General features: G+C 41.2%; 2 protein-coding genes across 3 annotated transcripts in view; both read right to left on the bottom strand.

The window, feature by feature from the left end:
- Positions 1 to 17,482, bottom strand: part of LOC308369861 (calpain-1 catalytic subunit) — a gene marked incomplete at both ends in the record, with an annotated part of 34,065 nt that extends 16,583 nt beyond the window's left edge. The window contains 10 exons of the mRNA XM_080844407.1: positions 1,841 to 1,998; positions 3,743 to 3,897; positions 5,914 to 5,988; positions 6,340 to 6,431; positions 6,555 to 6,626; positions 6,754 to 6,925; positions 10,035 to 10,168; positions 10,675 to 10,793; positions 11,301 to 11,370; positions 17,279 to 17,482. Coding sequence (XP_080700533.1) covers positions 1,841 to 1,998; positions 3,743 to 3,897; positions 5,914 to 5,988; positions 6,340 to 6,431; positions 6,555 to 6,626; positions 6,754 to 6,925; positions 10,035 to 10,168; positions 10,675 to 10,793; positions 11,301 to 11,370; positions 17,279 to 17,482 — 1,251 coding nt within the window. The remainder of the gene's footprint in view (positions 1 to 1,840; positions 1,999 to 3,742; positions 3,898 to 5,913; positions 5,989 to 6,339; positions 6,432 to 6,554; positions 6,627 to 6,753; positions 6,926 to 10,034; positions 10,169 to 10,674; positions 10,794 to 11,300; positions 11,371 to 17,278) is intronic.
- Positions 17,483 to 20,062: 2,580 nt separating this feature from the next.
- eif3k (eukaryotic translation initiation factor 3, subunit K) lies at positions 20,063 to 24,932 on the bottom strand. 2 transcript variants are annotated; one of them, XM_080845348.1, is made up of 8 exons: positions 24,785 to 24,932; positions 24,258 to 24,356; positions 23,361 to 23,481; positions 23,032 to 23,109; positions 22,770 to 22,836; positions 21,966 to 22,043; positions 21,488 to 21,613; positions 20,063 to 20,193 (listed from the first exon to the last, which is right to left on the bottom strand). In XM_080845348.1, the coding sequence occupies exons 1-8, from the start codon at positions 24,844 to 24,846 to the stop codon at positions 20,162 to 20,164; spliced, it is 663 nt and encodes a 220-aa protein (XP_080701474.1). In that variant the 5' UTR covers positions 24,847 to 24,932; the 3' UTR covers positions 20,063 to 20,161. The 2 variants fall into 2 exon arrangements, with proteins under 2 accessions (XP_080701474.1, XP_080701475.1); XM_080845349.1 differs by having other exon boundaries at positions 23,032 to 23,106.
- Between the last annotated feature and the right edge of the window lie 565 nt (positions 24,933 to 25,497).

Genomic DNA, 25,497 nt, shown 5'->3' with positions numbered 1-25,497 from the left:
TTAAGATCCGATCACTAAGTCCACATTGAGACGCAATCACTCAGACTACATTGAGATCCGATCCGATCCGATCACTAAGAGATCCGATCACTTAGTCAACATTAAGATCCGATCACTAAGTCCACATTGAGACCCAATCACTCAGACAACATTGAGATCCGATCATTAAGTCCACATTGAGATCCGATCACTCAGACCACATTGACATCCGATCACTAAGTCCACATTGAGATCTGATCACTCAGACCACATTGGGTGTGGGGTGCATATGGCCACATTCTTTCAGCAGTGTGAATGTGAGTGTGTCCTGTCCTATGCGTCTTTATTATACAATATAATCAACTGATGGCACACACAATGCAAACCATAACTCAAGAATGATGAGAATAGCACGTTATCAGCTTATTTTGTGAGGTAAGGCTTTAAGTGTATGTGAGCAAGAGACAATGGGTGAGCGTATGACGATAGCACAAATGGTGTATGGAGTCGCAGCTTAAGCGCAGAGACAGGGTTTGCCCGTCTCCTAATAAAGTTGGCGAAACAAATGCAACATTAGCTGATTAGCCTACCTCTTGTTACCAGCAGACACACACACAACACTTTCCAAAATGGCGTTGCATTGAATAAATCAGGCCTATGATGTGCATTACGCATGCATGCGCATGCATGCTTTGTCGATGCTTAACAAGATCTGCGTAATGTCCTGCGACAATCTGCCAGTGATTTCCTTCTCACGAGTGGTACCCTATATTAAAAACCTGAGTATATTCAAAACCAGAATAATAATAATACATTTTATTTATATAGGCATTTCGGAACAGAGGGTTTAATTTGGTAAAGATATTTCGGATTTTTTTTCTAAATATTGAGCTTTCGGAACACTGGGCAGTCCCCCAGCCAGACAGAAGTTTTGCCTGGTCATAGCTCATCATTGCCTGCGAGCTAATTACAACTATAACAGGGACGTAGCAATAACGTTGTATGCACAACTCCTATCGTTCTAACTGCCGAGCTATTATCAAACAGGTTGTTATAGGCTACTTTCGGAGTCAGGTCGCCGCCAAGCACCTGTTTAATTGTGTATGTGTTTTTCAGATGTGGGTAAAGCTGCTGTGTGTGCTGCTGCACCAAATAATTCCTTTCATCAGTGTTTTGTAAATGTTTCAGCACTTTGACTGTCTGTTTACGTTACCGCGAGTCAAAGCACTATTTCTGATCGCTTTCTCGTTGACCTGTCTACTTTCCCAATACAATAACCGAAGTAAGTAACTAATTTGACCGTAAAATCCAACACATTGTTGATATACTGTATATTCGCCAATGGGGTGTGTTCGCGCCTCATGCCTCATGACTAGTAAACTAGCTTGCACTATAGAGCCATCTACCTTATGCCACATACAGGGGCTCGTCATTATAGCCGGCACTGGGGCCTGTTGTATCTACGTTAAGCCTAAATTATACTTCAGTAGACGACACTTTTGAAAAGGTCTCCGACAAAAATTACGTCATGCATGACACTTTAAACCGTCGTTTTGAAGTGTCGGCTACATAGAGGTTTAAAGTGTCGTCCATGACGTAATTTTTGTCGGCGACCTTTTCAAAGGTGGAGTCTACCGAAGTATAAATTAGGCTTTAGGTTACAGCCTACATCACATTCTTTCATAAATAACATTAGCAGGGATGTTTATCATGAAAAACTGGCACGTCAACAACTTTTCTAACACAGCCAGAAACATCAAGGAAGCGCAACACCATAGCTCTCGCAGAGAGAGAGAGACAGAGAGAGAGACCGAGAGAGAGAGAGAGAGAGAGAAAGAGAGAGAGAGATAAAGAGAGAGACCTTGTAGATGTGCAGGCCGATGGAGATATTGATTCCCTTCCGTCTCTGGTGCTTCTGCATGAGGGCCACCAGGAAGGAACAGCTGAGCTCTGGGTCCTCAGGGTCATCATCCTGCTCCAGCAGAGTCAGGTTGAACTGAGGGTTCTGCCAGTACCACGCTGGAGGCCCACACACACACACACACACACACACACACACACACACACACACACGCACACACACACATTCTATGTATGCATTGACAATAAAACCCATGCAGTGAGATACGGTCTCTTCTATTGAATCATTTAATTTCACGCAGACATAAGTTTCAGAGTACACAGCACTTCAGGGCATGGGAGCACTGGTGAAGCACTGCAGAAAGAGCATCAGGGCCCACAAGTACTACTTCAAACCTGCAGGCAGATCTGGGTGCCACAGCCACCCCCTCTTGATGTGGCTAGAAATGTGATGCCCCAGCTGCCCCTGGCCCGGTGTTTGGTCCGGCAGCACAAGAGGCCTTAAGGTTTATGATTGACATATTGGTCATGTCTCGCACAAACTGTAACGTCAACACAGCAAGACGAAACTCATTGCACTTATTAACAAAGAGAAGGTCAGGTGGCAACTGTGAGGGGGGGTTTGTTGACTTCTGGCAAATATCACACGATAGAGTGTTGTTTATATTCCTACTGATGGTGATCCAGAAGAAAGACATTTCTTTTTTTGCATTATATATGCGGAGCATCTCTTTATGGATTTGATAATGGATCTTGAGTTTGTTTTTGCGCCATTTTGCGTCTCCCTACACCCTCTTTTTAAGAGTTTAACAGTTTGATTTTATTTTCATAGTGCTTTTTGTTTGTTGGTGACGGTCTTAACTTGTACTGAAGCAGTGTCATCCATAATATTTGCCATTTTTAAAATTATTCAACATACCATCTACAGAGTATGACAGTTGGACAATCTGATCTCTGTTCTTTTGGCTTCCTATGCTGACTACCCACATCAAGTTAAAAGCTCTGATGATTTGCCTACAGATAAGTCAAGACAACTGCAACATCCTTCCTGAACACCATCACCCAGGCTGCCTCACTCCCTCAGCTGGAGATACAACTGTCACACATTTTCTTACGCCCTTGAATCTAAAACTCTTTCTTTCTTCTCTTTCTCCTCTTATCTTGCACTAGAATGTTTGTATTGAGGCACTTTGCTTTCAGTGTTTAAATCATGGGCCTGCATTAGTGTGGGTCTTCCCTTAAAAAAGACCATATCTGAGACTGGGTAAAGAGCAGTGCACAGGCACTGGACATTAGGGGTGGGGTGAAAAAAATCGATTCTTCAGTTGTTCTCGATTCTCTCTAGAACGCTTCTGACTCGATTCAGAAAAGTTCATAATCGATTTTAAATTATTATATATTTTTTTTTTTACACATTCATTTTATGTTGAAAAAAAAGCTGCATCGATTTATACATTGTTCATAGAAAGTCATAATTGTTACAATGACTAGCTTTTTTCTCTAACAAAAATAGGGAAGGTTCAGGCTCTGGGCTCTGTAAAGCGCCTAGAGACAATTGTATTGTTATGGCACTACATAAATAAAATGTAATTGAATTGAAATTAATTAATTCATCTGTTGATTTTCTTTAATTATCAAACACAAAGTAGGAAGTGATTTGAGACTCTGAGTAGCAAACTCAAATGTTTTAAAAATCGAGATGCATCGATAATCATTTCATCAGTTTAGAATTGATAATCGATAATCGGTTTAGAATCGAATCATTGAGTTTTGACTATGTTTGCTATTGATTTGCAACTTATTTGGTTAATATAAATGAGAAGATAAAAGAAAGATCATATCGGAGACAGTGAAATAAAGTATAAATGTGTATATGCGCATGCACCAGCTAATGAGTTTATACCCCCATTGTGAGGACCGCCAGCAGACTTGTAATCCACCCATTTCCCATGATGCATTGTGCAGTGCCAGGGCCGCTGTGCAGAGCTCAGTGTGTCGTCACTCAAGTGACACACCTCCATAAAGTCAAAGTTCAGACGGAAGTCTGACAGAGACATCCTGAGAGAAAGAGCGAGAGAGAAAGAGAGAGCAGGACAATCAGAGGAAGAGAGATACAGAGAGAGAGAGATGACATTTAAAACCTCTTCACTGAACTATCATATGGATTAACGACATTTAAAGCCTTGTATCTGCCATTTTCTACCCCCATACCATGGTACATACAGTGGCATGCAAAGGTTTGGGCAACCCTGGTCAAAATTTCTGTTACTGTGAATACCTTAGTCATTAAAATATGATCTGATTACCAAAAAAAAACACATTTCTTTAATATTTTAAGCAAGATGTATTTCCATGCCGCTGCTGGCATATCCAGAAGATCTCCTCTATATTGTAAGTACATTTCAACAGGTTATTGAAGATTGTAAGCAGAACCAGTTGAAGTGTGTAGGAGGTCGGAGAAGGTGTTCTTGACTAGCACCCTCTGTGACCTGTTATACACAGGATTAGTTGGTCATTTAGGTGGAAACGAGTGGTGAGTTATTCAGCAAGAATGTGTGGCTTCAGGGTGTTCCATGCAGAGGAAAACTTCACAAACAGAACCCTGGCTGCAGTGTGTGGGGATTCCAGATGCTTGTGGATGGTGCCTGTAGTTATTACTTTTGCATCATCAATCTGTTTGATATTCATATTGGACTGGGTCCGTCTGTGTATATTTCCTTGGTGATGGTATTGGATAACCCTCTCCATAGTCTTCCACACATAGGAGGTGAGGGCCACAGGTTTAAGATCATCACATAGGAGGTGAGGGCCACAGGTTTAAGATCGTTTTGTTTGTTAATCACCGTGGAGTGTTTCTAGAGCTGAGGGATTAGGCCACTAGACATGGAGCTCTGGAACAAGAGCTGGAACATGTCCCTCAGCTGCGCCCACAACACAAAAAGGGTTCGGCCGTTGAGGTTGTCTGGCCCAGGTGCAGTCATTAGGTTTAGGTTCTATCTGTCTCTCAGAATCTATCTGGGTGTTGCTGCCTGTCTCAGATCTGGTGTAGGAAGAACTGAGATCCATTAGGGGCTGATGCTGGACTACGGCCCGCAACCTGAATTAACTTGTGGGTGGTGGAAGCAATATTCATAGTTTCCATGTTCCTAAGACCTTGCCAAGCTTTACAGAAAATCACTTGAGTACATATTTGATCCACCTTGTCTTCATATTTCAGTTTGCCAATTTTGATGGCACACTTGAGTGCTCTGTTAACCTCCTTTTTTCAGTCTTGGAGCCAATTAAAGTTGGAGCTGTTTTCTTATTGAGGATTTCTTCATTAGGAACCCAAATTTAAAAAGGATTAAAAAGGAAATGTATGGCAAGGCCGTGTCCACTTGCTCATTGATGTTACTGAATGAGGCTATAAGGATATTCCAGTCGGTGGCCTCCAAACATCCTCGTACGTAAATTCTACCATTGGTCTACTTTTTGATGGTTAGAATAAATTGCAGGTTTGTGTTGTGGTCGTAAATTCTGTGTTCCTTTTTAGTAGAGTCCGTAGCTACGGAAAAACTACTCACAAATATAAGGTTTTGTGAATGGTACCCATAGAGCAGAAGCCTCAGCATCACCTTTCTACGAAGCCCTTTGTGGCCAAGTCACTGTGCACCAGTGTTTTATAACTGGACTACTTACTGTATAACACTCTCCATGAAGGTGACCTTCCCCATGATCTCTAGACTTTTGACATGTTCAAACTTGTTAGGTATAACCAATACATCAGGAAAAAGGACATCAACTGGGTCACCATCATGAAGTAATTTGCAAAGCCAAAAGGCCTTCAAGCTCTTAAGTATGTCGTCTACCATTCTTTCAGACTTACACCCAAGAGAAGAGAGAGAAAGATAGAGATAGAGATAGAGAGAGAGAGAGAGAGAGAGAGAGAGAGAGAGATCAAGAGGAGGGAGTAAATAGAACACCAGGCAGCATAAAGGGGAACACAACAAATGGAGAAGGACAGTGATAGAGAATGTGCTAGAGAGAGTGTGAGGTGAAATTAAATCCAGTGATTGACCAATAGGTCAGACTAACCAGAATTCTCCATCTTCCTTCTTCACCCTCTCAATGCGCTGCTGCTCTTGAGCTGAAACCTCCCTCCACTCCTGCCTGTCTCACAACCACACACACACAAACACACACACACACACACACACACACACACACACACACACACACACACACACACAGAGATCACACACGGCAATCATAGGCCTGTCTCACAACCACACACACACACACACACACACACACACACACACACACACACACACACACAGAGATCACACATAGCAATCACAGGCCTGTATCACAACCACACACACACGCACACACACACACACACACACACACACACACACACACACACACACACACACACACACACACACACACACAGATAACACATGGCAATTCCAGGCAAGGCACCCTGGGCAGGGACTAGCACAGTTTCAGACGTACCCTTTGTCGTCGCTCCAGGGGCCCTCCCACTCGGTACTCCCCCATGGGTTGCGTATGCGCACCAGCTCCACAGGGCCTGACCTGGTCTGGATCTGATGGGACAGAATGACCCAGAATGACCCAGAATGACGGAGGACAAGACAGCTGACAAAACGTCCCCAGTGTCCTTAGGAGATATCACTGGCATGTGGATTTACAGTCTGCACTGATTGTACCTTCTCCATGCTGGTCACAGAGTAGGCGTGTTGGAACATGATTCCAAACACATTCTTCTGCGGAAGGACACCCTGGAATGAACACAGTGATCAGCTATGTGGTGGTCAGGTTCAGACAGGTCAGTATTTAGTTTTTTGGGTAAAAGAACATTGGGACCCATCAGTGAAATCTAATGTTTGGCAGTTAATGTTAACATACCCGGCTGTTCGCACAGTTGATAAGAGCCCCTTTGGCCATAAGGGGCTTCAAGAAACCTCCTAGATTCTTCGACAGGGCTTCCACTCGGAAGACCTCAGTGACCCCTCCTGTCAGGTCTACCATAGCCTCATGGGGGAAGCCCATGTTGAGGGCCCGGTAGCCCCCCTTCAGTCTGCCAGGGGGAGAAGGAAAAGCATCAAAGATGGGGGTAGCATGGAAAGACAAAAAAACAGCATCAGGAATCATTATTCCCTCTCCTCTGGAACAATCTCCCTGCCTCCATCAGAGCTGCAGACACCGTGCCTATATTCAAATCAAGACTTAAGACATTCCTCTTTAGTGCATCCTATAGCCAAAAGTAATCGTGTCAACAAACCCATCACCTGCTGTGCCAGCCACCCAGACATATCCGAACACAAATAATGTTCTAATAAAAATCTAAATTAAAATATTACTTGCAATTAAGTACCGCAACATCAAATGTGTTTCCTGTTTGCCGAGTGGATGCATGTACGGCCCCGGCAAACAGAACACAACAGAAAACAAAATGCTCAATGCCAGCAAAACTAAACATATCTAAACACATGCAATACCCCCCTAATCAACAAAACTGGGCTACAGACAGCGCATGTTGTACCGTGCAGGAAGGCCTTTACGGTTCCCGGGTACAGCATACGGCGCATGTTTCGACTGTCACCAGCCAATTGGGCACTGCTGTATACCCTGCGACCCTAAAGCTTACGACTGATATCTCCATAAGTACATTAGTAAACTAAATGACAAATGCCAGCATTACTTAACTTATCTTTTCCCTTTCTCTTTCTCTCTCTCTCTCTCTCTCTCCTTCCATATCATATTGCTTATGCCTATAATAACACTGATAAAATAGCCTATTGCCTACTGTTAAATCTACTACCCAAATGTTTCTCCCTATCTGTTTCTGAAATTGATGTCTACTAACATAAATGTTCTCTCGCCCTTAAAGCATGTCCCAATCGCTGATGCTCCTCACCCCCACCACTCCTCATCTACGCATATGGACAGCTGAACTCTACCAACTCACTTTCTTCCTTTTCTTTCCCTACTAATCAAGACTATCTCCCCATGGCACACTGCTGTAGTCTCTCCACCTGGTCTACCTGGAGAAACCCTCGGCCAATTGCACCCACCGCCACTGCATTGCCGTACACTTACGCCCAATCTCAATACTTCCCCTTACCCCTTATCTTCCCCCTTACCCTTGAAATTGCGCGTTCATGTGAGAGCTAGTGGTGTCTCAATACCCAATTTGATCAAGATTAAGGGATAAGATTGAGGGCTTTATATCCCTTAAAATTAAGATTATCGGAGAGCTCACTTGCTCCTCCAAGGGCTATCCCAGAGCACACAGCGAAATCAGCTCGGGAATTTTCCAAAAAACATGGCTGCTTGAAGCGAGGAATATTTTACATGAATAAAGCTATCTACACAACTTTTTATATGTTTATAATGACTCGGTTTGATCTGAAATGTGCTACACGAACGATGCATAGTATTGTAGGTCTTAACTGAAGCTTTCAAACAGTAATTTTAGGTTATAATTAGCGCGTATACCACCACTCCATTGGCTTATATGGTAGCTTGCCAGCTAGATGCTACATACACTACATGTAAGTATTTTTGGCTTATAATTAATTTAAAAATGACGACAGTCTTGTTTCGTGCTCTACACAGTTGTATACATATATATTTGCAACCATGGTCTTTATTGAAACTTTTTTTAAATCACTAGTTTCATAGCTCATACAGTCACGCATGACGTACCCGAAACCGAGTGGCGCCTCATTTCATAGGGGAAAGTTTTCAGCCCTTGGCCCTTACACTTGCAAGTGCTAGGGTTAAGACAAAGACAAAGACAAAGCAAAAGGGGCAAGGGGAAGAATCGAGATTCGGCCTTACTCTACCCCATACCCTATGCTAGCATTTATATACAATATACATTATTGCCACCACTGAAATGTTTCTCTGTCCCTACGTCCCCTACCCCTGTAACAGTTACCCTATTAGTACAGTAAACCGGTCTTGCCTGTATCATGTATTTTACCACCGGATGTCTGTGTATATACTATGTCCCACGACCAAATGCTGGCTGTGTACAACCCCTGTTGCCTCCTTTCCCCTTCTGCCACACAACTTCCCCCCTTCCCACCTTCCTATCTCCACCCGGCCGACCTCAAGCAGATGGGACCCCCCTTATGTGCCGTGGTTCTGCTTAAGGTTTCTTCCTGCCTAACAGGGAGTTTTTTCTTGCCCCTGTTGCCATTGTCCATGCACTTAAGGGGTCTATGCTCTGGGCTCTGTTAAAGGTGCCTTAAGGATTAATAGCTATTCGCTAAAGGTATGCTAGCAGCTAAAACTAACGAAATCTCTTGAAATGTGCTGACTTTGACATTATGACAAACTAATTACTCAACGACTGTCCTTACACAGTCAAACATCAATCATGTGCAACGCAAGACGGCAAATAAGCTACTTACTAGATCGGCAGAAGGTAATCAAAGTCAGGTCGGCGGGCATCGGCAGGCAAAACTACAGAAGGCAGTTATATGCCTATCGACCCTGCTATGCCATTGGCACGGACGCAATTCTCCGTATTAAAAGTCATTGTAGCGCCCCAATTTTTTTTAAGCTGTTATTTTAAGGTTAAACTGCTTATCCTAACCCTAATCCTGAAGCATAATTGTTGCATATTGTGCCTTTAAGCGCCTAGAGGCAATTGTATTGTTATGGCACTATACAAATAACATTGAATTGAATTGAATTGAATTATTAAATAGAACGGCCAAATAGTTCTGTTGTGATATGAATCTGGGTTCATGGGTAAATGGTGATCATAACACGCGTAATAGTTCATGCTGTTCCTGGATGAAATTAAAACATTGTGCTACTTCTACATGACCCCTTCACAATGTCTATTTTAGAACACAAACAATACCTTGAAGCATTTTAACACTTCAAGGAAAGTAGTCCTGTGTGATTAAAACAAATAATGCAACCAGATAAACAGAAAAGGCAGTTGTTTAGTGCTCTCATGAATGATGTGCAATCAAAAAGAGGTCTGTATTCAATGCACGCAGGAGCTAAAGGAAGCTACCTTCAGCTGTTAACAGTCAGCTAGTAAGACAAACAATGATGTAATGGGTGGAGCAAGTGGTAGACTACAGAACCAACACTGACAGACAAACACCCAGTCACAAAGAAAGAAGAGAACAGAAGAGGAGAAGACAAGACAGAGTCCTGACTTGGCATAGGCCTTCTCCAGCAGGGGGCTCCAGAACTCATTCCTCTGAGCAGAGCGCAGGTAGATCAGCTGTCCATTCTTAGTAGGAAGCTGATCGTCAATCTTCACATCCTTCCACTCGCCATACTGCCAGAACTACAGAGAGGGGGAGGGGAGTATGGGTGTGGCTAGGTAGTATACAAACAATACATTTGAGAACATGTCATTTTAAGCCTCGTTCAGGTTTTTCCAGGCACCATGGCTCATTGCCAATTCAAACAATAAGCTGAGGTCATGCGCATGTAATTGATCACAAACCACTCCTGTTCGAATTTGCAACCTGTGTGTCAAGGCAACTGTGCAGCTTGGTGAAATCATGAAGTCTGTGGCCTCCTGAGTCTGTTCGTCAAGTATCCCAGAACATAATATAGCCATGTGATGTTTCTTAATTACATATTATAAACCGACTCCTTTCTACAAGACAGAAAGCTATAGATTGATGATGATGATGATTGATGATTATCCATCTCATTTAGCTATATCAGGACTATAACAATATATATATAAAATAAAACGGAGCTTCTGAGACTTTAACATTAGCACCTTGACAATAAAGATTAATTGGGCAACAGTATGTTCCAGCCTAAAGTGACTTGTCTTACCCGGAAGTGGAAGCTGCCGTTATAGCCCTCATGAAAGCTCTGTCCCATGGACACAACCTGTTTGAGCAGGGATGGGTGCAGGGAGAGAGAAGCAACTGCAGACAGAAACCAGCAGTCATCTGCATGAAGGGGATGAGTGGGAAACAAAACAGGATGAGACCGGGAAAATGACAACAACACAGAACATGTGTACCTAACTTTCTAAGTTTTTAGTTGTTTACACAACGTCACAATGTGACAATTTCACAACGTCAAAATGAGCAACATTGGGCAGCACATTGCTACCATGTCAATAGGTAAGTGTATAGAGCTAGTTCCTTCTGCTCTCTCTAGATATAAATATAGATCAGTGTCTGAACAAAAAGGGCTTTGGCCTTCCTAAACGTAGATGTGTAGTCCAATAATCAGCCTATTTATTTAAGTATGTATGTATGTGTATATGTGTGTGTGTGTGTGTGTGATGTAGATAACTGTTTCACTAACAGTGTGTTTAGTTTGCATAACTTATGGCTAAACTAAATACACAGTTGTGTGGCCATGCATTAATACATTAGAGGTCCCCTGTACAGTAGCCTAATTGTCACAATGCCCATCATCCCTTTCAGCTTTAGAAAAATAACACTCACTCAGTATCCCTTGGCAGACATCCATACGTGTAGCCTCATCCACAATGAATTGTGGAAATGGACAGATCTCCTGCAGTTAGATAAGCACATCTTACCTCACTACAGTCATTGTTGCTGTGTCCTACCTTAAAAGCACCACTAGAGGGAGCTCACACATTCAGTCATACTGACCACTGTACAACGGTGTACAGACAGTTGCAAGATACAAAGCAAAACAAAGTGCTTAATAAAGTTTGTTTATTATAACCTACTTCTGCTTATACACCTGTTGGTAAAAAAAGTATCACCAAAATACATCACCTACTAAGAGAGATCACAATAGGCCTATCCATGAGCAAGACAGATGAATAGCTATTCATGGAATATAATATGGCTTGCCCTATCAAAGTGACAGGAATAAAGTGTGTAAGGAACAGTCATTATTTTGTATGCTGCAGATAAGCAAATGCTCCCGTTTGTAAAATAATTACAAAGTATTCAATTATGTTCAGTAAAACTGCATGTGTATGTTGTCTCCGTATAGACTTCAGAGCCACTAAGTTAGATCTCAAAAATAGGTCTGTTGCTTTCCCCATGCTGAGAGGGAATAGTGACAGACTCAAAAGCAAGGCGCTTTGCTAATGTGTCACCAGTTTCACAAGGTGAGCAGAAATTAACCTCAAATGAACCTAGACATGCCGCAGAGCAGTGTGTAATATAACCACCGCACCAAGTGAGTGCATAAACCTGGACGGATTTTGAATCAAGGGCCCCTGGACACAGAAGCCTCCTGTGCCCTCCAACTCCCAGGCGTGCGCAGTGCACACAGCAAGAAGCAACTCACGGTCCAACCACCCTCTCCTGACATGACATATTTAATACCTGTAGATTGCCTACAAGAGTCAAACCATATCGACAAATGATGGAATAAGCTATACTAATTATGCTATAATAAATTGCCAACAAATAGCACATTAATGAACAAAATTAAAACTTGTATAGCCAATCATATAGGATTTACGAGACTCATACCACAGGCAGTAGCTGTGTCTGTTTCTTTTGTTCCTGACCCATCCTGACCTTGCGTAACCAATGCTTGCTTATACTTTAGTTTTATTTTAAACACATTCATTTGATTTACTATTTGTAAAATGCCTGTGGCACAAATCATGACCTTTTTTTTGATTGGCAGGCATGATAAAAAGATAATATAGAGACATAAACTGCATAATTATAGCATCAATAAATATCCAATAAGGTATTTAATTTTCTAATGCAATGTCCTTAGATGGTTATTAAGGTAAAACCAATTAAAATTACTTTCATAGGGGAAAAAGGCATTTCTTGTAAATGCATTTGGCATCCTCGCTGACCTCCGTAGGTGTAATGACCTCATTCTCTGCCAACATGACCACAGGTGACTGCTCCTCTTCGGGTCCACCGATATTAAGGAGTAAATAGGCTTTGGTTTTTTGTCAGATTTCTTTTTTTCTGTGCAGGCTTGACACAGCAGTTACTTTTTACTGTTCCTATCAGCTCCAATAATTTGTTGAGAAACGTGGTTACACCGAGATATTCCACTTCTGACCCCATGTTGTTTCACTGACTGAGAGTCGTGCTGGCCACAGTAACTATAATATAATAAACATAAATAAATTAAGGTTGATTAAAAAGCTGCCAAATGGTGTCAGAAGTGGGATAGCTTTCCGTGAGGTCGTCGGAGGTGTGCCCATAAAACCGTGTGAGGGACCCCCAGGTAGGTTTACCCCTGTGTGAGAGACCCCATAGATGGGTGAAGCACTTGTGTGTGGGGCGTCGGATGAGAGAAGTACAGTTGGTGAATGCGCGAGGAATGCCTGTGTAGGGTGCGCTTTTCAAAGGTGAGGGCATCTTGACGATGTACTGTCAGTATAGATGAGTATGTGCCCTGACTGCCATGCCATCGAGCCTGGCTCTTAGGCGTTGCGGTCAGAGTGGATGTTTGGCACCCTGTAGACCGGGTGGGGTGACTACGCTCTCTATTCGCTACACACGCTTTAACCACATGCAGTCAGACTACTTTAACTCGCTTCTGTCTGGTCCACCAAAAAAAGCCATTAGTCAATTACAAATAATACAGAATGCAGCAGCAAGAGCCCCCACTGAAACCAGATGGAGGCATATCACACCAGTCCTGAAATCAATGCACTGGTTACCTGTCCACACCTTTACTGGCCTGGCTGTGTGGCATGGAGCATTGCCCTGCTGGAAAAAACACTTCTCAGAGTTGGGGAACATTGTCAGAGCAAAAGGAAGCAAGTTTTTCTTCCGGGACAACGTTGTACTTTGCCTGGCTGAGGTTTGTAAAAGACCATAAGGATTGAAAAAAGCGGACTGGAGGGTCTTCTAAGTTCGTCTTCTCTGATGAGTCCAATTTCACAGTAGGTGCAAGACTCTGTGGCTTGTAGGCCTCTCCAGGTCTCCGTCTAACCATCAGACGACCATGTTGTTGGGCAAAGCTGAAAATTGGACTCAGAGAAGATGAACTTAAAAGATGACCTCCAGTCCGCTTTGGTTCAATCCTTATGGTCTTTTACAAACCTCAGCCAGGCAAAGTACAACGTTGTCCCGGAAGAAAAACTTGCTTCCTTTTGCTCTGACAATGTTCCCCAACTCTGAGAAGTGTTTTTTCCAGCAGGGCAATGCTCCATGCCACACAGCCAGGCCAGTAAAGGTGTGGATGGAGTACCACCAGATCAGGACCCTGTCATGGCCAGCCCAATTTCGAGACCTGAATCCCATAAAAACCCTCTGAAATGTGATCAAGAGGAAGATGGATGGTCACAAGCCATGAAAAGAAGCCGAGCTGCTTGAATTCTTGCGCCAGGAGTAGCATAAAGTCACCCAACGGCAATGTGAAAGACTGGTGGAGAGCATGCCAAGACACATGAAAGTTGTGATTTTAAATCAAGGTTATTCCACCAAATATTGATTTCTGAACTCTTCCTAAGTTAAAGCATTAGTATTGTGTAGTTTAAAAATGAATATGAGCTTGTTTTCTTTGCATTATTCGAGATCTGAAGACACTGCATCTTTTTTGCTATTTTGACCAATTGTCATTTTTCTGCAAATAAATGATCTAAATGACAATATTTTTATTTGAAATTTGGTAGGAATGTTGCCAGTAGGTTATAGAATAAAACAAAAATGTACATTTTACTTTAACACATACCAATAAATAGTAAAACCAGAGAAACTGATAATTTTGAAGTGGTCTCTTAATTTTTTCCACGGCTGTTAATCTCGCCTATCACTCCCTGTAATATGTATCTCTTTGCAGTAGTCTGTAGTGCACAGACATGATATGGTTTATCATCCCTCTGGAAAATGTGTACTGTGTCTCAGTAACCCTCTGTAACCCCCCCCCCCCCCCCCCCCCCTCCATTTTTCCTTCCGTGAGGCGCATTGTGTTACCGCCTGGAATAAAATGCACCGTTTAAATAAAGTTTGATTTGATGTGGCATGTGGCAGGAGTGTGTGTGTGTGTGTGTTCATGTGAGTTTATGATGTGTCTCAGTGTTCATAGAATATATTTATCTTTCCTCATTCATACGTCTTCAGTCATTTTCTCCAACCCTTCACATTTGTATAGATGGTACCAGTGACTGAGTAACATAAGACTTTAACCGTCATTTCTCATCTTGAGAGCCATATTGTAGCTAAGACTCCTTTTGTTAAGTGGCTGATTTTGATTTGATAACATTTAGTCATTTTCTTCATATCCACGCCCAGTTTCACTAACCTGGTGGTCCCAGAGCGATTACCACCTGTGGGGTGCCGACCAAAATCCACAGGTGGATATGCTGGCTAAAGTGCCCTCCGCAAATATTGGCACCCTTAGTGAATGTGACCAAAACAGGCTATGAAAAAATATATCTTTGCTGTTTACCTTCTTGGACTTTCCCTCAAAATATTCACAAAAATCTTACCTTTTCATTGAAGTAAAATTCTTGAAAGAATTAATTTTCTTGACATTACATAAAATATTTTTCTCCAAAACATGGGTGCCACAATTATTGGCACCCCTAGAAAATCCTATAATTAAAATCTAACTGAAGTATATTAGCAGTCATTTTTTACATTTTTGAGTTCACCTGTTTGATTAGGAACTCTTAAGTGGTCAAACATGGCTTCCTGCTTCACAGAGGTATAAATATGAGGTGACACAGGCCAAATACCCTTAGTCATTCATCAAGATGGGAAAGACAAAAGAACTCAGTGTCAAAGTGCGCCAAAAAGTTGTCGAGCTGCTGGAACCCGGATTTAGGGATATAAGAAAATATCTAAACAGTTGGAAATACTCACTTCCACAATCAGGGCAATAGCTAAGAAGTTAAAAGCGACAGGAGATGTAAGGAATCAGCCTGGAAGAGGACCTATCTGTAAATTGATCCCACGCACCGTGAGGAGGATGGTTCGACTGGCAAAAGAATCTCCAAGGATCACAGCTGGATAATTGCAGAGGTTAGTTAAGTCCTAGGGTCGGAAAGTCTCCAGAACTACCATCAGACTGCACCTACATCACCACAAGTTGTTTTTGAGGGTTGTCAGAAAAAAGCCTCTGCTGTCAATCAACAACAAACTAAAGTGCCTACAGTTTGCCAAATGTAAGTCAGACTTTTATATTAGAGTTATATGGTCAGATGAGACCAAAATAAGGCTTCTTGGCAACAAACATCAAAGGTGGGTTTGGCGTAGACAGAAAGATAGCCATACAGAAGAACACCTTATACCCACTTTGAAGTATGGTGGCGGATCTCTGATGTTGGTGGGCTGTTTTTCTTCCAAAGGCCCTCGACATCTTGTTTGGATACCTGGCATCATGGACTCCATCACATACCAGCAGATATTAAATGAAAACCTAACAGCCCCCTCCAGGAAGCTTAAAATGGGCCGTGGTTGGACCTCCCAGCAGGAAAATAATCCGAAGCACACCTCAAAATCAACACAAAAATGGTTCACCGACAGCAGAATAAAGGCTTTACCATGGCCATCACAGTCCCAAGACCTAAACCCCATAGAAAATCTGTGGAAAGAGCTGAAACCTATTGTACCAGCGTTGACCTAAGAATCTGAAGGATCTGGAGAGATACTGTATGTAGGAATCGTCTCAGATCCGTGCCATGTGTTCACCAACCTCATCACGCATTATAGGAGAAGACTTGGAGCTGTTATCTTGGCAAAGGGAGGCTGCTCAAAACATTAAATTAAGGGGTGCCAATAATTGTGGCACACCTGTTTAGGAGAATATTTTTTATTTAATGTAAAATTAAAATGTTTTCTTTCAATCATTTTATTTCAATGAAAAGGTAAGATTTTTGAGAATATTTTGAGTGAAAGACCAAGAGGATAAACAGCAAACAAATATTTTTTCATAGCCTGTTTTGGTCACATTCACTAAGGGTGCCAATAATTGCGGAGGGCACTGTATCTGTGCTGTCTCAATTCTTGTGTCTGTTTTAATAAACGGCAAGAATGACTGAGATCACTAGGCCTACGTATAAATAGATTATTATATTGATTCTCAAGAGACACAATTACAGTAGTGAAAGTTAAGAATACATTGTATTACAAAAATTGGATGAATTGGATGGGCCAGCTGTCAACCTGGGAGGATCCATAGATCCGCCTATCTTCACGGATGTAGACATTATACGCAACTATTAGCCTACAACCTCAAAAAAACATGCTGTATTAGGGCACTCATTTATGTGCAGACATTTATATTGGTCGGTTCCACACGTCGCAACATTCGCAACAGTGTTGGTTTGAGATACATCTACAAGGCTACTAGCAGTCTGAATCTTCAGTTTTTACCACTCAGTTTACCTTATGAGTGTCGTATGTTTCCCGTAATATGTCCTAACCATAAACGTATTCAGTCCAAACGTCTCCATTCATTCCTTAGTGTTGGCTGTATCTGCACCTCGGAGAAATACGCCAACTTTGAATAAACGTACCTTTGGACGCTTCCATTTAATTAAGGTTTGCGGCAGGATATCATCTGTAGGAAACGTGCGGTCTACGAACAGCCCATCTGCCACTTCAAGACTGCTTATTGTATTACTGGGGTAAGTATATGGACTCAACGAAGTTGGACTTCCAAGTGGTTCCGGCCATTCGTCCCGCGACTGCGGTGTTGAAGTTTTCTTGGTGTCTGACATCTCACCACTGGTGTTCCACTTCAGTTTAGGCCTACTTTGTTCATATCCTTCAATCTCACATAAATGAACTCACCCGACTGTCGACGCAGATCCGTTTTAACATGCACAGTAAAGTAGTGCTACCTTTACCTTTATAACCACACCCATCAAAGTGAACCGTACCGTGTCATAACCTGAAGCACATCACATCGCACAACGGGCTTGCTGACTCAGTCAAGTTTCGGTTTTGTATAAGAACATTTCGGAATACCAGGGCATATGCTCTACTATGATCTCCCATTAATGCCGCAACCATTATCTAACAAATAAAAGAATATATGCATAGCTTAATCCCATCTGTTATTCAAGAGAATTCTTGGTATTATTCCTCCCAAAGGCCAAAACAAGCACAGGCAAAGCCCCACATTCCACAGCAAAAGATTGTGTAGAAAAATGTGCAGAAGTGAAGGAAGCAGGTGAGAAGTTATATAATTCACTTTAAGAGGAAATAACACTATTTCTTCATCATTACTATTGGCTCAGAAGTTCATGAATATGACAAGTTAGGATTTTGATAATAAGCAAATACATAATATATTAGTCATATTACAGCTGACTGGTATAAATATCTCAAAGCCCACTCAGTTCTGTATTCTGGCTTGTAAATGCAACAGCTAAATTCTTGACATCATTGCAGGACAATTTCAGTTGATGAAGTTCAAGAAACAGCTTATATAATACATGTATTCAGTGAAAATATGGGCCAACATTTCCATTAGTCATATAAAATTTATATAACTAAATATATATATATATATATAACTAAATATATATATATATATATACAGTGGTGGCCAAAATTATTAGAACGCTTGGCATATTTAAGAGTTTTCAGTTGTTTTTGTTGAATTGGCCATTAAAATACCCTAAAAACTAATGAAATATCTACACAGTCATCATTATGCTCTATAAACCATAAAATAGAGCCATCATAATGAGATTTAGGTCAATTTCCGTACAAAAACAAGCTAGGCCTATTTCGCTGTCAATGTCACACAATCATGTTCCTGCACAGAAGAAGCCAAATTACTTTTGTAATCATTGTCAGGTGTTATTGGGGTTAAATTGATTGTGATGCAAGAGTCTTAGGACACAGCTCTGCGATTCTTTTGAATGTATAAGGCCTATCCTGCTCATTAAGTGATTGGTAACATCAGGGTTTTGTCACTGAGGCCACACCACCAAAAGGTATTGATTCAAAGCCTCTAGAAGCAGTCTTGAAGCACATGTTGCTCTTTGAACATGCCTAAGGTGAAGAAAGAGCTAACAGGTGAGCAACGGGTTCGAATAAAGTTTTTTTTTTATGCTGGCTGGAGTTACTGCCGCATAGCCAAGGACTTGAGCTGCAGTCCAAGCACTGTAAAGTACACTTAAGACCACCATGGCACCAGAACCGAAAGGGGAGAGGTTTCAAAAAGAAACTCTCAGACTCACAAGTGAAGCATCTCAAAATTCTCAGTCTTCAGGACCGAAGAAAGACTTTACAAGAACAGTGTGACGAGATCAACATCACAATGACTAATGGTGCAACAGTGTCTTCAAGAACTGTCCGTCGGAAACAGGGAGAAGAAGGACTTTTTGGCAGAATAGCAGCAAAGAAACATTACTGAAAGAGAAGAATTGAGTGTAATGTCTGAAATTTGCAAAAGAACACAAGAAATGGACAGAGAAAGATTGGTTTAAGTGTTGTGTACTGATGAGTCCAGGTTGGAATAGTTTGGCAACAAGCAAACGTGTATGTTCCACGAAGTGAGGGGGAGAGATATAAAAATGAGTGTCTCTTGCCAACAGTTAAACAAGGAGGGGGTAGTATTATAGTGTGGGGTGCAATTTAAGCCTCAGGAACAGGTGACTTTGGCTAAATTGATGGCATCATGGATACAAAAGTATACCACAATATTCTGGTGAGGCACGGAGTTCCTTTTTGGAGACGTCTTATTGGGCCTGGATTTATTTTCCAAGAAGACAATGACCCTAAACATTATTTTAACTATTGCCGGATCTACCGCCAACAAGGAATCTGCTGGAACATCGAAAATGATGGACCGGCCCTCTCAAAGTCCGGACTTCAAACCCTTCAAGCCAATTCGGGGCAAGTTGGAAAATAAACTCGACAGATCTAATGTAAATTCCAAGGAAAGCCTTTGGCTTGACTTGCAGAAGGCATAGGATAACATAAGTGTTGAAGTTCTCAAGAAATATATTGACTCTATGCCTGAGAGATGTGCTGCTGTAATTGCTGCAAAAGGTGGACGTACCACATATTAAAGTTAAAAGTGGATAAAAACAGTAGGACTCACTTCATCTGATATTTGTTGTGCTCAGAACAGCCATCTGCATGTTTCATGAACATTATGAAATTAAATCATGTTTTGGAGGCAAAAAAAAGGTAATTATTCTCAGATCGGTCAGGTGTTCTAATAATTTTGGCCACCACTGTATATCTATATAAACACACACAACCACACTTTATGAATACTTATAATGTTACAAAACCAGGTCCCTTGTCACAGAAACAGGAAATGCACAGAAGCAAAACACTTGCAGATCCATTTTGTTTATTGCAAAGCTGTTGTTTTCTTTTTAATGAAGGCAAAAGAAAGAGGTAAAAAATCCGGAGATATTATTGTGATGAGGGGTTCACTGTGATGTTGCCATTATGCTTGATACACCTGTAGGGAAAGGTAGGAGGATTGGAGCATTATAAGCAACAGGCTTCATCTGACACATGACTCCGTGCAGAAATATTACATTTAGTTTCTATGGCCAGCCAGTCATTCTAGCTAGATCCATCACTTTAAACTGAGACCATGTTGACTAAACAATTCTACTCAATGGTTGTTGACATATCAGTCTGATGTTTTGATGTACTCGGAGAAAAGGAAAAGAAGTCACTCCTCTCCATTCACTCCACTCTAGATTAACACCAAGGTCTCAATCTACACAACATAAACATGTTCATTTGTTTAACCCAATGGGATTTTTGATATAAATGTTGTCTTGTCAGGTCTTTTTACCGGCTGAGGTTTTCATAAAGTTTATCTTTTTGAAACTATGGACAATGCAGAAACGCTGACATAGTTTGTGATGCCAATGAGTTTTAAGTATTTATTTACTTATAAAATAAAATTCGGCTAAAAGGAGGTGTATGCGACTTATTTCTGAAGCATCTTTATATCCCGATATCAATGAATAAATTAAATGCTGACAACAAAAAGGAAAAAAATCCCTCATCTGTGGCATTTGTCCCAAATGAAGTGATTGGTTGATCTTCCTACCTCTATGTCTACATACAGGTCTATTTACACTCACTTTGCCCATGCAATCACTGCGCGTGACTGGAGTCTTCCATAGGCTAGGAAGATATATTGCTATAAAAGCTAGCAAGCTACACGCACAAGCAGCATGTTTGTGCTATGCTTAAGTAGCTACGTTTACACCTACTATGTATGTTATCTGTTTGCATGTTCACAAGTGTTTGGATTGTAGTTGTGAGGAGGTGTGGTTCGAGGGTATTTATCTCAATGGTCTATTTTGGCTTTGAACAGGACATTTTACAGACATAGTGATGTAGCTTATCTGTGTGTTTTTGAAGTTGTGAGAATGAGACGTGAATGAAACATGGAGGTCTGTAAAAGGGGCTGGGATTTCTGTGGTTGTAGTCTTTCAAAATATCTCATACTTGCTGGTTTCTTCAGCATCACCTACCCTACACTAAAGTGATTTGACAACAGCTGACAATTTGGCATTCTACTGTTTTGCCATCATCTGCATGATTGTTGCGCAGGTGAAGTAAAGCAGGTATCAGTGAGCCCCTGAGGCTTAGACAAGAGTCGGCACAGCCGGTTTGCCCAAGTTCACATTCCAAAACCAAAGATTAGCTCTTGATGGGATAAAAACAGCTCCTTCACTAGCTTTGCTTTCTCAGCAATGGGATTATAACAATGTGTGGCATTTTATACTCACTTTCAAAGTCAATCTTCTCCACAATGTTCTTGGGTTTGATGCTCTCTTCCTGGTTGAAGATGAAAATCATACCATCTTCATTCTCTGTCCAGCCATATTTACTCATCCACACTTTCACCTGAGTATCTGCAGAGAAGAGAAGGACAAGAGGGGGATGGGGGGGCAAGAACTAAAATGAGAGCAAGGCCAAAAGAAACATCATTCCAAATGAAATGTAGTTTCCAAAGAGACATAGGAGCAGTCATGTCTATTTTAATATGGCTTCATCTGGAGTTTAGTAATATTGACTTTACATTAGTCTGGTCCTACTAGATCAAAAGACTACAGAAGGATCTAGAGCAGTTGATCCATTACCAAAGGATCCAGTTGTGTGGCACCTACTCGAGTCTGGGTTACATAGAACTTATATTGTGTGAACAATGACCTATACATTGACTTGGCCCGATAAATGAGAGGCATTCAGGGCAAGCCTTCTTACCCAATGGGTCTCCCAACATTTCAGCCAGAAGCCTGTGTTCAATGTTTTGGTAGGTGATTCCCACAACATGGCAGATAACTGAAAACAGACACAAAAGACACAGAATAACATTTTTTAAAAATACGCAAAATAACATCTAAAATGATAAAGTTATCCAAGTTCTGATTAGATGCAAAACAGTACTCCTTCAGATAGTCATACAGACTACACCAAAATCAGGTTCAACAAAAATCGCCTCACCAGTTGTGAGACTAAGCCCTTAATATTGTATCTGACAAATGTTCTGTAGCAAAGCATTTGTGCATACTGAGCAACATGTCTGGTCTTGTCTAATCACATGACCTAACATCGACTCTACATAGCATTTTTTGAAAGACTCAAAGTTTAACTTACCATGGGATTGTTTTTTAGCATTAATGTGTTTAAGTACATTATGCTGGATGTCATTAGTGAGCATCTGGCACATATTTGACACTAGGGACAGAGTTACTGTAAAACCAAGCTGCAAGTCAAAGTTATCTTATTAGAAACTGATGAGCTATCACTTTCAGCACTGCTTTTGTCACGTCACTGATGTGTCCAAAGAGTGTCTATATAAGTGAGACATTTACAAATGTTTGTTGTGGTGCCTTGAATTTTTCTTTTCAAATATTTATTTGCATGGCCGCAGAAATATGTTTTTGGTGATTGGTTGTTTTAATTATAATCGATGGTGATGTTTCACTATGGAGTATTTGTGTAAACATATAAATGGGTTCATACCCCACTCAAGAAATCAGGAAAGGCTTCTAAGTATTTACTCACACTTGCGTACAGATTCTTCAAATCCAGTGATGCCATCAATAAGCTCCCTGTTCTCCTCCAGGCTAGTCTGAGGTAGTCACAGAGAAACACCAACCATGTCATACAGCAAGACAACATTTAGTAGACAAATCAAGATAAATAGCTAGTTCCACAGAGACAACAGATGGGCTTCTTGAAATGCAATAAAACAAACTACTTGATGCATTATCTTTTTCTGAGCCCTTGTCAGTGTGCAGGTGTTTGTGTGTGTGCAAGACCTTACCCAGAACGCCTGAAAGTGACATGTTTCCAGAAGGTTCCCGAGGTAGAGTATCTGTCTAATCGGTCGTTCCTCTTGCTGCGACACTGTAGTCAAGGAAATCAAACCTCTTGCAAAGATGAACCTTTTCTCTAATGTGACCATGAGCAGTTTTGAGATACGCTTGAACTACAAATAACAGGCATGCCAGCTGAAACAAGTGTGACTATATTAACTTTCTTAATATTAACTTAACTTGCATTCTTTTAGCTTTAAGATAGCTGACGATTACATCGTAGTAATAAGAACGTTAAAGATAAAAGAAAAATACAAAACAGGTTCCAAAAAGATACGTGTGTCTGGTCAATCATGCACTTGCATAGGGTGAAGTCTGTGTGCGGCAGATTCGTCAGGGCCTTGAGCAAGACTTGTGATGTGACTGTGGTCTGAAAGTAAGCTGGGTTGAACTGGTAGCTAAGAGGAGAAAACATACAGGTAAGTTTTAATCAGACACAAATAGATTAATCACACTACCACAAGTCTTTTTCAGAGAAACAGGCTTCATTCACACTATTTGATCACAGATCACATTATTCTTTAAATACTAAGCCTCACTCCTGTGGAATACTCTTCTACCTAAATCTAGATTAAAAACATTAATCTTCAGTGCACTCCTTGGTTAGGGATGGTGTGCAGAGATCAGGCACCCATTGTGCAGCCTTTTGGAGTCTGGCCTGTCAGTCGTTGTTGGGTAAAGTAAGGTTTAGATTACCCTCATGATGTGTGAAGGCAGTTTTCTTTAATGAATTGAGAACTAGATCCAAGCATTAGTAAACTATCTGGCATGTCCTTGTATTAAATATTTTACACTGAGATGTGATAAATAAACATATTTAGTTATATGATGAGCTTTGTACACAGAAGATACATAGTTTAAGCTGCTGAGTAAAATTCACAAATTTGAAAATTGATACGAGCACAAATACAACACAGGTGGTAAAACAGCTGGATAGGCATGCCTCCTTGCACACAGCAAGGCAATCCAACTTCATAATCCGGGGAACAACTACTGGTGAGGTTGGAGGTGGTGCATGTTTATGGTTTGTAAACACTGAGATGGCTAATCCATACCAATTAGGACCTATATGAAATTTAAATTGACACGACTTCACTGGTTAAAGACACAGTGGCAAATACAACGTGTGATGATAATGGTGTGTATGTTTTATACGAGCTTTTGGGAAACTCACAGTTTAAGAACAGCCAGATTGGCTTCCAGGTCATAGGCGTTTTCTCTTGCTTGCGTTTCCACATAGCGCTCCAAAGTAGCCAGATTCTCTGGGTTGTATCTGAGAATAATATTAAGACATTACAAGTTTAGATGGGAGATACATGCTGACTTAATTCAACTTAATTAATGTTACCTTTAACACATCATTTCAAATACAAAACAGCCATATTACGTTCACACTCTCATAACATCCTGCCAACGCTATTCTTAAATAGGCTAATTTTACACAGTCACTGCTCAACAAAGGAGGTGTGTAATACAAGGTCTTATATATCTGAATGTGGGGATATGATGGTTAGTGTTTACAGAATGATAGCTATATAGCTCATGCTAACCCCCTGTGAATTCCACAATGCTACAACACCAAGCTAGTTCACCGCGTAATAGCGGCTGGACCGAAAGCTAACAAATGCCATGGATGAACAGTTGGCTATCTAGCTAGCTAGTGAGCTATATTTCTTTTATGTTTTATAAGAAAAAGGCTACCTGTCGATACCACGGAGCAGCTTGGCTACATTTGCTCGCATCTGTTCAAATGACGAACTCATGTTATCAAATGTGTTTTACGCGAGCTTTCGAATGATATCCACACGTGGAATCACTGGCAATTTAGCAAAGTGGCTCACTTGTGAACCGGGTTGGAACGGAAGGAAAAACTGACACATGACCGGAAAACTCATTCCCTTCCTGATTGCGCTCGCCTTTGCTGTTTTTTTTTTTTTTAATTGGCGCCCCTCAGCGGATAGGAGTACAGTGAAAACATGGTCGTTTGTATCAGAAAGGTTTCCTATTTCCCCCACTGATCTCCAAAAGAAACTGGATAGCGCATCCCATGTGTCGCTGCCCTATCTGAGTCGGCTGCCCCATAGATATCTATAATAAAGGCTAGATAAGTTGTCCGCGTTGCTGGCCGACGGAGTCAAATGTCCGCACAATTCGGCCATTTTGAGACGGAATAGCTCGCTCAGATAGGTGCCATAAATACACAAGCACAAGCTATTTATGTAAAATCAATAGGCTACTAAAACTCAGCATACAGAATGGCAACAGGAGTATACTTTTATTATCACCGTTTAAAAAGCAATATTACTGATATAATAAAATACCGGTGATCCCACGGGATCTCGCTTTAAGGGAACGTTCACTAGAACAGACTGCACAAAATTCTGGCATCTTCATTGGCAATAAAGTCAGCAATT

This window comes from Sprattus sprattus (genome assembly GCF_963457725.1).
Source record: "Sprattus sprattus genome assembly, chromosome: 9".
NCBI classification, from domain to species: domain Eukaryota; kingdom Metazoa; phylum Chordata; class Actinopteri; order Clupeiformes; family Clupeidae; genus Sprattus; species Sprattus sprattus.
Note: the sequence above shows the minus strand (reverse complement) of the source record. Positions and strands in the feature narration are given on the sequence as shown.

Excerpts from the sequence above, each read along its gene's own strand:
- eif3k (XM_080845348.1), bottom strand. The coding sequence starts at position 24,846 with ATGAGTTCGTCATTTGAACAGATGCGAGCAAATGTAGCCAAGCTGCTC. Across the intron at positions 22,044-22,769 it reads TGAAGAATCTGTACGCAAGT|TTATCTGCCATGTTGTGGGA; the intron begins GTGAGTAAATAC and ends GTCTGTTTTCAG. Across the intron at positions 21,614-21,965 it reads AATGTTGGGAGACCCATTGG|ATACTCAGGTGAAAGTGTGG; the intron begins GTAAGAAGGCTT and ends TCTTCTCTGCAG.